The sequence below is a fragment of the Tamandua tetradactyla genome, chromosome 5 (genome assembly GCF_023851605.1).
Source record: "Tamandua tetradactyla isolate mTamTet1 chromosome 5, mTamTet1.pri, whole genome shotgun sequence".
NCBI lineage: Eukaryota > Metazoa > Chordata > Mammalia > Pilosa > Myrmecophagidae > Tamandua > Tamandua tetradactyla.
In genome coordinates this window covers 184948360-184962150 of record NC_135331.1, presented here as the reverse complement: position 1 = coordinate 184962150, position 13791 = coordinate 184948360, and the positions used below count along the sequence as shown (strand labels likewise).

The following is a 13791-nucleotide window of genomic DNA, read 5'->3' as shown; positions in this document are numbered from 1 at the left end:
CAAAGTGTCAAATGTTTACTCACAGTCTTTATTGGCACCAAAAGAAAGGTGACATTCACTGAGTCTTAGATAAAATCCACCTAGCTCAAACTAAACTGAACAAAACAGCCAAGAATGCTAAAGGCTTGGTCGAGCACATAATTGACCATAAAAGTAGCTTTCAAATAAATCTAGATTCAACATTGCTCCTCCAGTCAATAATGTCACCAATGCTTACTCAGCACCCCCTCCTCTAATGTAGGTCTTTGCCTGCCTCCCGTTTTTCTTTCAGCCTGTTTTCACCCATGCCTTGATGGCTGTGAAATAACTCTCTCATCCTCCTTATTTTTACTGGTTTGTCTACACAGCAAAATCATCTAGAGAGTTTCCAAACCATCTAGATGGTTAGGGCCCTTCCCCAAAATCCTGCTTGTATAGGTCAAGGGGATGGGGAAGGGTGTTGCTGGTGCTGACTTTTCAAAACTCTCCATGATGTTTCTTACCCAGGGCCATGGTGGGCAGTTCTCGACGACTTTCCCTACAAGATTCCCTCCTATTGTGCCCTGGACCACTCGAAAGCTATTTGCGAGAAAAAACCCTGTTATTTCTAAGGGCTCTAAACCCTTGCTTTGGCTCAGTGGTTCTCAACAAGGGAATTCCTCCCCCCGCCCCCCGGGGACATTTGGCAATGTCGAGAGACAATTTGGGTCGTCACACCTGGAGGTGTGCTACTGGCATCTACTACATAGACAAGAGATGCTTCTAACCACTTTACAATGCACTGAAAAGCTCCCCACAATAAAGAAGTGTGCAAACCAGAATATCAGCAGTGTTGAGGTTGAAAACACATTCTTTCGCTGAAATTTATCTTTCCTCTTCTATAATCACTCCATTCATGTACTCATTAAACAAATGCTTCTATTTGTCTCAATTCACCCCACCACCAGCAGCCTCCAGACTGCCCCTAATTACAATTCTTTTCCAGCCCCAATCACCTGCTTAAATCAAATGCTCCCCAAAACTTCTAACCATTATCTATAATCTCCCAAACTCTCTTACTGCCCCTTATTTCCAATCAATTGTAATAAAGCCAATATGACCAATGATGGCCAATTGGGCCACACAGCCTTTCATGCTTATCAATAACAAAAACATTGAGTTCCACTCCACCCTATTCTGTGGATATTCAAAGACTCTCCCATCACCCCAGAGCTGCTCCCCCCAAGATCCAAACTTCTGGGTTCCTGGGTTCTCAAAACCATCTTCTCTTCCATCTCTTCTATTGTCTCACTTCTGCTGTTACTTATTCTCAACGTTTACATTGGCATTCTAGCAATCCCCCTATCCAGCCCATTCTGACGTCCTTCGTTTCTCAACAGTCTTACCCAGTGTCAGAGAACTTATCCTCACAGATACCTCGGAGCTCTCACAAACCCTTAGTTTTGTTCAACCTATGAACAAAGAAGCTTCCCTTTTCTGCTCTTCCTTTTCAGGCTCAGAATGTTGGGTAACGATGAAGAAGTAATAGACTCCCCTACAAATGCATGCCACCTAATTTCACTTAGCCCGTTGATGCAATTCAGTAATCCTTGAATTTATCGTTGCTTTTTCCTCACACTTTCCAGAGCACTTACCCCAAACTTCTGGCCATCACTCTCAGATTATGTGTTTCTTATTCTACTGCAGAGAATCAGTTGCTTCACCTTGATCATGGCATATATGGAGACATATGTTCTATCCCATATGGTTCAAATTCCTTCACGAGGTGCTTGAGTCTATCCATGAACTGCACCCCTGCCCCTTCCCACTGTTACCCTAACTTCCAGCCAACCTGCTCCTCACTGGCCCCCACACAGGCTCCCTCAGTCCCAAGCACTGTTCCTATTTCCTCCTCCAGAAATGTTCTTTTCTCCAATCTCTAGCTATAAAAATCTTACCTATCATATCCTAGATTATCATATATTCTGTGATCAGCCTATGATGAATTCACTGCTTCTTCCACTACAGAGCCTTAGTACTTTGTCCTTATTTCTCTTGCTTCTTATCATTCTGCCTTCTATTGTAGCATGTATATAACAACACATACGATTTAATCTCCTTGATAGAGCTCCAGTGTTATGTTCCAGATTATTCCTACTATTCAACTCCCACTCCTGGCTTCCCACCCCATGCATTACACATAAATATGCACGTATTTATGTTTATATATATATATATGTGTGTGCGCACATGCTTAAAATATATAATAAATAGGGTACATCATATTCGTATTTATAAAAGCAAACAAATACATATGTAATCTTCTAACAGGTCCCCCAAGTCGAAAAGTAAATGAATTAAATTTGTTGATAATTAGTGACTCCTGACACATGGTAGTCTAAAAAGGGTTTTAGATCCAGGGTTTTCACCTAAGTTTTGAAGAAGAGGTTCAGAAGTTTGTGAATCCTTCAAGTTGTTTGGGCATTTCCCTAGTAAGAAAGTTCACAGCTTTCAGCAGATTCTATCCCATGACGCACAAAAACATTAAATGTTACTTCTGTAAATGTATATAGGGAAAATGAAATATAAAGATAGAATTCACTTTATTATTCATATTCTGAAATAATATAGGCTTTGGAATATCGAACAGCCATTATGTCAAATGAACTAAGCAAAAAGCTCGATAATATGAAATGAAACTTATATGAATTCACATCATTTTAAAATGGACTGTATGACCCAGTTTACATAAACATTTATTTCTAATCGACACTGATCTAATCTATAGTAAGTTTAAAGATGATTTTATAGCATATAAAGAATAAGGACTGGGTGGGTGCACATGGGTGGTTCAAAGGTAGAATGCTCGCTTTTCATGCAGGAGACCCAGGTTTGATTCCCGGACTGTGTACCCAAAACAAAACAAACAAACAAAAAAAAGATTGTAGTGTGATTTACTAAATTATTATTTTTTAAATAATAAGGGTCAGGTAGCAATATAAACTAATCTTTCAATTCTTATAACCACTAGCTATATCAATTTACAATAGAAACACTGACGGTTCTTTCGGTGAGATCACATCCTAATTGCCAAAAGGGTAGAAATTGGATACACTTAATTCATTCAGCACATGTCAGTATGCGGTTCACATGTCGGCATTTCATAACGCCTACTTGATCAGGTGGATTTACTACATACCTAATTTCTTCCCACTATTCATTCACTAATTCACTCATTTAAAATGATTATATTTGTAACAACTGAGCATCTCAGATTTGGAATCAACCCCAGATGAATGGATTACTGAATCTTGTCCAACTCCCAACACCTCAGAGACGTGTTAGAGCTCAGCACATAACTGCAAGTGAACCAGTCTCTGTCTCATTCGTGCTACATCACAAAGACTTTCAGAAGAGGTGAATTTTGTAAAAGAAGACACTCTAATGTTACAGAATTAAATTTCAATCAAAAAGTTCACATACTTCTTGTGAATTCAGAGCAACTGCCTTCTGTCCATGATTTTCCTAATGTTTCTAATCTATGTATTAAAATTTACAATGTAACATTTTTATTCATATTAAGAAACATTAACTTTTAAAATGTCAAGGAAAAGAATGGATCTACCAGCAGCAAACATGGCAACAAAACTAGTGGACACAGGAAGTCTGCATCACTTAGCTATATAAATCTCAAAAAAGTATTTGTTGTTTTTTTTTTTCAAGTTACAGGAAAAAGTAAGATTTAGGCCATCATGGTTCTAAATGGACCTACCCTTGAGCCTTAAAGTAGGTGCAGTACCAGAGCAATCATCACCACCTCATTCTTGTGAAAAGAAAGTGAAATCCTAGTTCTCCCTTAAGGATTCAAAGAGGCATATAATTAAATGTCACCAAATACTGTTGCTACAAGTTTTACGTCTAAGAAATGCAGCTGAACTTATGGCATTTGCCCAAGTCGTAGGGCAGCTCTTTTGAATAAAAATAAATCTATTCTGATAGAGTCAATAAAATGGTAACCTGGGAAAGCATCATTCTCTAACTCTAATTGCCCATGGAACTTCCCAGGAATGATTTATAAAAAAATCAGAAATATGCTTTTAAGATTATTCACCTATGGATGCACAGCTCACTATACGGAACTTCACTAGAATATTCTTTTCAAAAATATATTATTGTTTTAAGTAGAGAAATTTTACTCACTTTTGAACTGTTAGATATCTGTGGATCCCCCTCTGTAGAAGCCTTTAATACTCAACTAAAGGAAGAGCACAACTTAGTTTTATAACTGCTAACTGAATGGCCTCAATTTACCTACCACCCTTTGACTGAATAAAATGGAACCATATCTAATGAAAGATGGTCAAAACTGAAACTCCATTAATTCCTCTTGATGAGGATAAGAACCACAAAATCCTATAGATAGCTCCAAGTTTTAGTCTCACTACCATCGAATTGGTGGGAAAGCTGTATTAAAAATGAAGGAAAGGGCAGTGGAATGGTGGCTCAATGGCAGAATTCTCGCCTGCCATGCTGGAGACCAGTGTTCAATTCCCGGATCAAACCCACACCAGCTCCTACAGCCTTCAAATTATATAGCTCGCTCACGGCTCATCATAACTAAATACATCCACAGACTGCAGTCTCATCCCTACCCTTCACTGAAGCCAACAGATAGCACCTGGCTACACCAGCTCATCCAGGTAAGAATGAGTCAGACTCATCGTGCTCAAGGGATGAATATAGCCCCTGGAGCAAGGTGCCCCCCACTGCTGCAGATGCCATAACAGAAGAGGGGCCCAATGCCAAGACAGTGGCAGAGTCCTTCTCCAAGGGCCAAACCAAAGAAGCAGCATACCACCAGACTGTAATTTCCCCTTCTCATTGGAGCCTGCAGAAATTGCCTCACTTTTTCTTCCCCAGTGGCACCACAGAATGTCCTTTCTAAAAACACTGCTCTGGGAGAACCACCTCACATGTCTCCTATAGCGAGAAGCCCAGGCAAATTAGGATCATATACATTTCCTGCTACGGAGCATGTCATACATAACACTGACCCCTCCATCATTTGAGAGACAGATGTCAATGATATGAAATACGTCTTATTCTGCTGTATAACTAGCATCACACAGATAGACAGAAAGTCTTCTGTGAACTGGAGAAGGGTGTACCCATTTGAGTCCTCAATGCCGAACTAAGACCCATTTGTTTCCAAAGAATGAAACACTGTTCTTTTTTTGTTGTTTCATTGTGTTAATAATTCAGAGTGTATACATCTATAAGAAAACAGAAGTCAGTATGAGCATTCTTCGCCAAAGCCCTGCATAGACAAATGTTTAGGGCAGGATACTGGGAGAATTTGAGGTTCGGCACAGGATACAGCTATTGCCCTCATCCTCTACTTTTAAATGAAAGGGCTCTACAGATGCCCTCTCCCAGGTATTCTCCTGAAGTCCCAAACATCCTTCAGATGCTATTGCAATATGTCACCCTCTTTGCAACACTGGCAACTGCCATGAATTCAATGTTAAGGGTTGTGATTTTATAAACATGTAAAAATAATAATAATAGCCAAGCATTTGAAAATCAGTTCCCTCCATTTATCTTATTAATATGATAACACCATATGTTCATTTTACATATTTTTAGGTTAAGCGTTTCCATACTGGATTTTTAACCCTTAAATATTGTTTAGATAATGATTTAGTATAACTAACTATTAGATTACATCATTAGTCTAGAATAAAAATTCACTGAAAAGTGTTCCTGAAAATAGCAATTCTGCGGACTATTAATAAGGGATATCATAAAAAGAGCTTCCTTGGTTCGCTGAAAGCATTTTATAAATATCTGCTGAGTCAAATGAGTTAAGTGGGAGGTTCTTTTTGTCCCTTATTTATATATAAATTGAAACCACTGGGTGGAAGAAGGAGGGTACAAAGCACACAGTCTCCACTCAACTCATTGAACTTTGCAACCCATGTTTAGGACTAGCTGAAAATCTAAGTTGTATTCTTAACAGAAATACTTAACAGCCAGATTTTTTCAGACACATAGCTTATAATTTAATCTATTTCAAACCATTTACTCCTAGTGTCGGAGCCTAAATAGATTACGGGTGAAGAAACTAGTTACTGCAGTAGGGCCACTGACCAGATGATATGTGAGCACCCCATAACTACAGCTCACGAGATAAGCAGGTCAGAAAGATTCACTCCTAATATGGAGAAAGATTTCCTGGGTAGCGGAAGCAACAACAATAAAGACTCATATTTGTGACGCTAAATATATGCTACTTTTATATAAACAATGAGCACATCTCCTAAGCATCTTGTCGGGTAAATGAATCAGGAATTCTTTGCACAAATTTAGCTGAGGAGCCAGACAAGTAAAGGAGGCAGGTGAAGGAACCAGTTCTGCTCCACCCCAACCAGTGCACAACGTGTTGACTTCCACATCCTTTGACACTTCTGTTCTATTGGAAAGACACCAATGCTGTGAATATAAAAGACCTTCCATTTCCTTTCTTCAAACTTCTAAATATAACTAAGGCTACAAGTCAGAGGTAGGTATGCTTGGTCCCTAAGAAAAGTTTTCTTTATGGCAGCAATAGGTCGAAGTGAAGAGCGAGCCATTGGGTTGAAGAATTTCACAAGCAGGTGTGTGCACTAACACAACCCCACTAAACAATGACCTATGTTCCAGGCAATCAGTTCTCTAAACCTGGTCCCTGACCAGCAGCCTCAGCACCACCTGGGAAATTGTTAGAAATGCAAATTCCCTGGCTCCCTTGCAGACCTATTGAATCAGACTCTGGAGATGGCACAGAGTCATTCGTATTTATCAAGCCCTATAGGTGATTTTGGTGCACATTAAAGCATGAGAACTCTTCTAGAAAAATAAGCACATTTTAAATAACATATTTATTTTAATCAACCACAAATTCAGCTAATATTTTCCTCCAGCAGTGGCCTGGATGGTTTTAGTATTTCGAGTGTAGTTAAAATGAAACAAAAGTAGAAAACAGGCAAATATCATTACTCTGCATTAGCCATTCATCGGTGATTGCTTGCAAAAAGAACAGGAATTTGAGGGGGAAATGAATGCATTTCTTCCACCCATAGAATCTATTTTAAGCACACATTTCAAAGTGTCCAAGTCCCTACTGAATGGGTATTGGTTGGCCAGGAACACACAAAGGGTGTAATTTCTCCTCCCACTCTTAAATAAGGGCAGAAGCACAGCCTTTTTACCAAGGATTATTTCTCTAGAACCACAAGTGTGTTTGGTGGTGTCTTGGCACACCATGAGTCTAGTGGGAACAGCCATGGACATAGGGTCTGCACAGGACAACTTCCTCTTTCATTCTCCAGTCGACATACCAGGAGTTCGTAGGTATGGGAAGCCCCTCAGGTCCATATGGCCAGGCAAGTTTGGGACAGGAGCCTGACATCAACCCCATCTCTCCAAGCCTCGGTGGCCTTATGCTGACTTCTACTCATTTAGCGGCAGATGCTATGTTTGTTAGTAAAACAAACATAAGATACTGGCACAGTTTTACGTTAAGTAGAAAGGACACAGTGTAGTAAGGTGGCACAAGCTTCGAGTCTGACGCTTTGGGTTTGAATAAAAGCCCCACCACTTACCTAGAGCGTGAACTATGAAAGTTGCTAAAGCTTTCAGAGAGTCTGTTTGCTCGTCCATAGCAAGACAATATCAATATCTATTATGCGCCTTCTCCAAAATTATTGGAGAAGAATCACTGAAATAGTACATTTTTGGTATTTAGCACACAGCTTCAAAAAACAACAATTTTCATTATTATTGAAGCATTTTTCAAAACTAGAATTTTAAAAGCATAACATAAGATGCGCAAAAAGAGAAAAAGAACATAATTTGCTTTCAGAGTATGCACAAAACTCAGTTTTCTTGTAACTTTACAAAAAGACGTTTTTACAGGGATCAAAGGTAGGACGGAAATCAAACTCATTCAAAAGGTAAAAATTATTAGCATTAGAAGTCACCCTACTCCTCTTCCAGGCTGAAAATAAAGCAAGTTAGCTTTCACAAGATTAAATGTTAGATGATTCCTACACTTGAACTCAGGGCCTGTTTTAGAAGTTAAGCAAAGGAAAAGGAAAGTACTGCTTTCAAGAAGTTGAAGCAAGTAATTCCTTTAAATAGTGAGAACTTCCATAGCTGAACATACTTGAAATACTAAAAGAAGAGAAAAATAGGTTATAAATTTAATTTCCACCCTAATCTGGAGAAAGAAAACAATGTAATTTTATCTTGTTTCTTCTTTAAAACATCCTTCAATTTTGGGGGGTTGATAGGAACAAATGCGTCACAGGCTTTCATTCCCAAACTATAGAATGTATCTAGGTATAGAACGTCCATCATTGTATGGGGGAAGAAAGCAATATCAGATATGAAAATATTAATGGTGTATGCATTTTATTATATTAGAAGAAACCAATCAACTTTATATGACGGAAAATGTCAAAAATTGGTAGGGTACCTTACATAGGTGAAAAATTAAAAATGTTTCTTCTAGTTCTGTGTGCACATTTGATTGCTGATATATAGGTGTTTTAAGGCATGAAAATAAGATAAATTACATTATTAGCAATAATTTCAAAACTGATTTTGGAAAATTACACTGAGCTGCTTGAAATTCTACCAAATAACATAACTATATCTTTTGAAATACTGGGCATTTGTAGTATTTAATTGATGCCATAAGTTTAATATTTTTATTTCCAAAGTAAGCATCCAAGTGTTTAAATGTGCTTCTGACTCATATTTTATTCTTTTTAAGCAAACACACATACACACAAAAGAAACAGACTTCATCCTCCTGTTTTAAGGAGCCCTGGCTTTCACTCTGAAATTCTTGACAGGACAAGTGGAGAAATCTGATCCCAAAACGAATGGCATCAGAGGGAAAAGGAGGTGGCAATGCCCATTCCCATTTCTGAGTCACTGCCCACATATGGGCCCCAAGCCAGAGATGACTCTGGCATTCAGCAGTGGGGATATGTCAGCCAAGTTTTTATTTGAGAAAGCAGGGGAACAGTTCTATTTGGATTTGCTCTTTGAAATCTTTGAAATGAAAGAAGCTGCCACTTGGTTTGTGAATCAATGAAGAGAGCTAGACATTGGAAGAAGATGCTACATCTTCTTTGGAAAATAGAGTAAGTAGTGCTGAAGTACAGTGGAAGAGTAAACTAGAAAACAAAAGCCTGCACGCTGACAATGCTGGGTTGCAAAAGTAGAAGACACTGAAAGAGACAAGAGTTATTTTACAATTTAGCAACCTTTTGGCATATCTGTACATCACAACTTTTTTATGTATCGTGTAGAAATTTTCTATCTTTTTCATGAACCATATAGGTTAATAACCTCAAGATTTTACTATCAATGGCATTGCAACCTAAATATAAATTTCTGAGCAGAAGGTTTTATGACAAAGCTCTAAACAAAATCATAAGATTCTACCTGCACTTTTCAAGTCATTTCATGTCAATACTTTATTTTCTAAAAAACAATCAAGTAGCACATCATTAAGCACACTGAACAAAATCTCGACTGACATCACTGAAATACTTCGTAATTACAGAAAAATCGTTCTTTTTTTTTTTTTTAGTCCATCCTGGTCTTCTTTCCTAATAAAATGTACCACAGAAAAAGCTTAGTAACTGTGCAGTAGAAAGCAATTGATGATTCTTAATTAAGTTTCAAATGTGTTTCCCCACACAGCTGCACACACATGTGTACTAACCTAATTGTTAGCTGCACCTGCTCCACGTTAGCAATATTTCATAGAGCACATGGCAAGAAAGGCAATTTCCAGTGTTAATTTGTTGACTGTAAATCTATACTCTCAATAGTTGATGGCATATACGCTTCAGAAATGACTACCACGGAGAAGACTGATTGACAAAGATGTGGGCGATTTTGAATTGTCTGATTTGAAAACAAAACTGTCTTCTCAACCTAAAATAAGTTATATTCTTCCATATTACAACAGAATGATTTTTCACTGAGAATATCTAAATAATTTTTTTGAACATTTATATAAAGTACTCTTTGGTACAACTAAACAATGGGGGGGAAACAGCCAAGAGTCCTCACAAGCTGCTGAAAGTTGTAAATAAGAAGTTAAATTGTTTTTGCCCTGTACCACTAATTCTGGCTACTCTCTGAAATATGTAGTTTCTGAGCAGAAAGGACAACAATGATTTTTAAAAAGACAGTTACCTTCTTGAGATTATGAGCTTAAACCTGGGATTCTGCACATGAACCAAATCTGTTTTCAGAGATCACACATCATACCCCTCTTCTTAGGAAACACCCTAAAATCCTAAGTTAGCCTAACCATATAGCTCACAATTTTAATATATGATAGATAGGCACATACACATTTTTTTCATAAAACTGAAGTTTTCTATTGGATCTCTACAGTATGGATTTCTAATTTCTTGTTTTATACACTGATTTGCTGATTTTTATAGAATATGTATTTCATCAACACTTGTAAATTAAATGCACATTTAACGTAATTAAAAGCAGAGATGCAGATTGCTGGCAAGTCAATTTCTCTGGAACATTCGTCTCCATCCTTCGGTTGTTAAAAGATCAAAGCACCGTGTCTGCTCTGATAATAACCTGACCAGTGACTTCCCCAAAACACAATGCAAAAGCTATCTCGCCATCTCCTAAGATTAGCTGCAAGTTAATATAGCTGTAAATATTATTATAAGTTTAATTAAAACACAAATATGGTACTTACAGAGTTTGACTTTAATGTTTCCAGAAATCTAAAAAACAAGTCACCAGATAATTTTTTATTCTAATTATTTAAAAATGTCTATGATTTTTCTGTACAGCTGGCGGGGGGGGGGAGCCCAAATGTTACAAGAACACATTAAAGACTTCAGAAGTGAACAAACTGGGTGAACTTTTGTGTCAATCATGAACAAGACAGACAGACTTATTGTGAAAAACTGGCTTATCTGTATAACAGTCCTTACTCACAGTAGCTCAGAGATACAAAAAGTTTTTACATATCCACCAAGAGCACAAGAAGATATATACACCCACCTCTTTGTTTTTTAGTGTGCTGTTTTTTTGCAAAAGAATTACTTTTAACATTGCACAGTATATTTCTAAAAAGCAAACACTACCAGGAATCCCCAAGGTTCTTTAAGGTGTGATCACCTCACCGGATCAAACCAATTGAATTTTCTTCATCCTTTGTTTTTTGTTCTGCATCTGCATTAACATGGCTGCTAATTATATTAGCCTGGGAGCACATACCGTCTGAATGGGAAAAATCACAGGATTCTTAAGGAGTATAAAATACTCCTAAGATTAAAATGCATACTTGCTTAGGTTGAGTACTCCTACGTCAAAGCTATACCTATTTTGTTGGAGAACTGAGCTGCGATTCAGAATTCCTGCTTCATGAGTGATGTGGCACCTCTTCAAAACACCATTGCATGCATACATGCATAAACACACACACACACAAAGAAATCTTTGCCTTTCATGCTGCTTTCTATATTTAATCTTTCCATTCACATAGTAACATTTTTTCTAAAATTGCTTGTTATTGAGGAGTTTTTTGTATTCATCACACAAAATGTCATAGGCATAGACATCTGCCATAATAAGACCCTACTAGGTTAAGTCAGGAAAAGTTAAACCACATTTTTAAAATTCTGCCTGAATGCTCTTACCCACCCACTCATGGACAGTTCTATGCTTTCACACAGTGAATTAGCAAACACATTCTTTTCTGAATCATATATGAAAACAAGACTGTTTTGAAATGTTTATGCAATATTGCATACTTGGCCTAATGAGTCGTTTAACAAAATAAACTCTTCTCATTGCTCTGGTTAACTCTATCATTAAAAGTAAAATTCCTCTACTGCAAAACGTACATGAATCTGAGGTGCACAAAAATAAGCAGGTTACTCATCATTGAGAAAACATTACATTCTAAAAATGATATTTATACTCTCAACTTCTTTTTTCTTGCCACCAAGTTCATAAGTAATTCACGGACCAAAATAGACATCATCAGATAACTTTCCTGGGGAAGAAAAGCATCCGGAAACACGATACAACAAAAAGCACTGCTTCAGCTAAATATTAAACCAAAAAAAAAAAACAAAACAAAACAAAAAACAAATGCTCGTGACCTTCCTGACAACTGATAAACAATGAAGAACACTTAAGGAATTCTGCTGTCAGTTCCCATAGCAAATCCTTGCTCTTTTGCACACTTTACTGATTGGGCTTTCAGAAATCTTCATCTGTCTTGTATTCCTTTTAGCTTTTATGAAACAATTGTTCAAAATGTGGGTGGTTATTCAGAATAATTTATACTACCCAAGGAAAGCTATTTGATAAGCAGAGTTAGCAAGTGCCTCCTACCTCAAATAAACCCCTTAGGGTAGTATATTTTTCACCTCTAAACACTCTCCTCAGCCCCATCTTCCACCGCCCTTAGGGAACTGAAATTCAGAGGCATGACGTTTTCCATTATTGGCTCCTTGCCTCTTTGCAACCGTAAAACATTCCTCAAAAAGTACATACAATTCTCCCACCTATGGGATCAGAACAACAGTATCTATTTCAGGGGCTATTACATACACAATATCAGACAGAATAATTTTCTTTGGAATTGTCTGCCCTAATTGCAATTTAAAGGTTACCGGTTCAGTCTATAGTGATGGTGCTGCTGAGTTCACCCAAGTCTCTCTATTCAATCTACATACTTTTAAAACTCGATGTGGATTCTAGATCAGGCTGCTATAAGAACACCGCCTGTCCTACATAGTTGGAGCATTATACTTATAAAACAATATATTCCTGGGAAAATAACACGGGTCAATGAAGATTCAAAGATACTGCAAAAATGAGTATGGAAAGAAAAGTGAAAATATATATATATATATATATATATATATATATATATATATTTATCATCTCTCTCTGTTTTAACACCTGTATAGTACATTGTATGTGACAATCACGTTGTTACGTTAATGAGAATGCAAACCCTAAAGGAACAAGAGCTACATCTTGCTATATGCTTAAAGAAATTAAAGACAAGTTTAACCCGCACTTGCCAAACTGTTCCCAGAGGGACAGCAATAGGTGGGGACGGAAAGGCTCACCTCTCCTGTACCCCACGGTGCGCCTTTCTGAAATCATTAAAATACAGGCACTATATCTGTCACCTTTTCTCTTCTTCCCTTCATTCCAATCCATAGCAGACCCTTTACTGCGCTCCCCTGCCCACGGTCGCCGAGCTCCATTAGAGAATACGAGGACCCAAGTGTCACTTACCAGTTGCATGCCACAGATAAAGATAAGCGTGCACCTGCCACTGCAATAACCCATGGTTTCCGAGACCCCTGCCACAGCCAGACTGTCCCACGTCGGCCACCGTCGAGCCCCCACTTTATCCAATCAGATCGCGGGGAAGGACGGGCAGACCTGCCGCGGGTTCGGGGGCTACGGGCTGCCGGCGTCCTGGGAGGGGACAGGCATTAGGACCCGCTGGCGCGGCGGCGGCGGCAGCTCCAGCCGCGCCCGCCGCACATACCTTCACTCGCTCGGTGCACACGCCGCGCCGCGGCCAGCGCCGCCCGCCGAGCCGCGCCCGGGGCCCGCAGGAGCGACCGCGGCAGCCTCGCAGCGCCGCCGCGCCCTCGGGCATCTGGCCCCGAAGTGGCGCCCCCCGCGCGGCCGCCGCCCGACGCGCGCTCGCTCGGCGCGTTGGGCTCCGGGGGCGGCAGAAGCGCGCGCGGGCCGCGG

The 13791-nt window shown here is 38.9% G+C and overlaps 1 protein-coding gene across 2 annotated transcripts in view; it reads right to left on the bottom strand.

Annotated features, from left to right (window-relative positions):
- Nucleotides 1–13502, bottom strand: part of NKAIN2 (sodium/potassium transporting ATPase interacting 2) — a 1040630-nt gene extending 1027128 nt beyond the window's left edge. Inside the window, exon 1 of one of the 2 annotated variants that reach the window (XR_013176421.1) lies at nt 13321–13502. Coding sequence is in view for 1 of the 2 variants with exons in the window: in XM_077162805.1 (XP_077018920.1) it covers nt 13321–13374 (54 nt within the window). In the remaining variant the exon portion in view is untranslated. The remainder of the gene's footprint in view (nt 1–13320) is intronic. The other variant, XM_077162805.1, reaches the window with a different exon arrangement.
- Between the last annotated feature and the right edge of the window lie 289 nt (nt 13503–13791).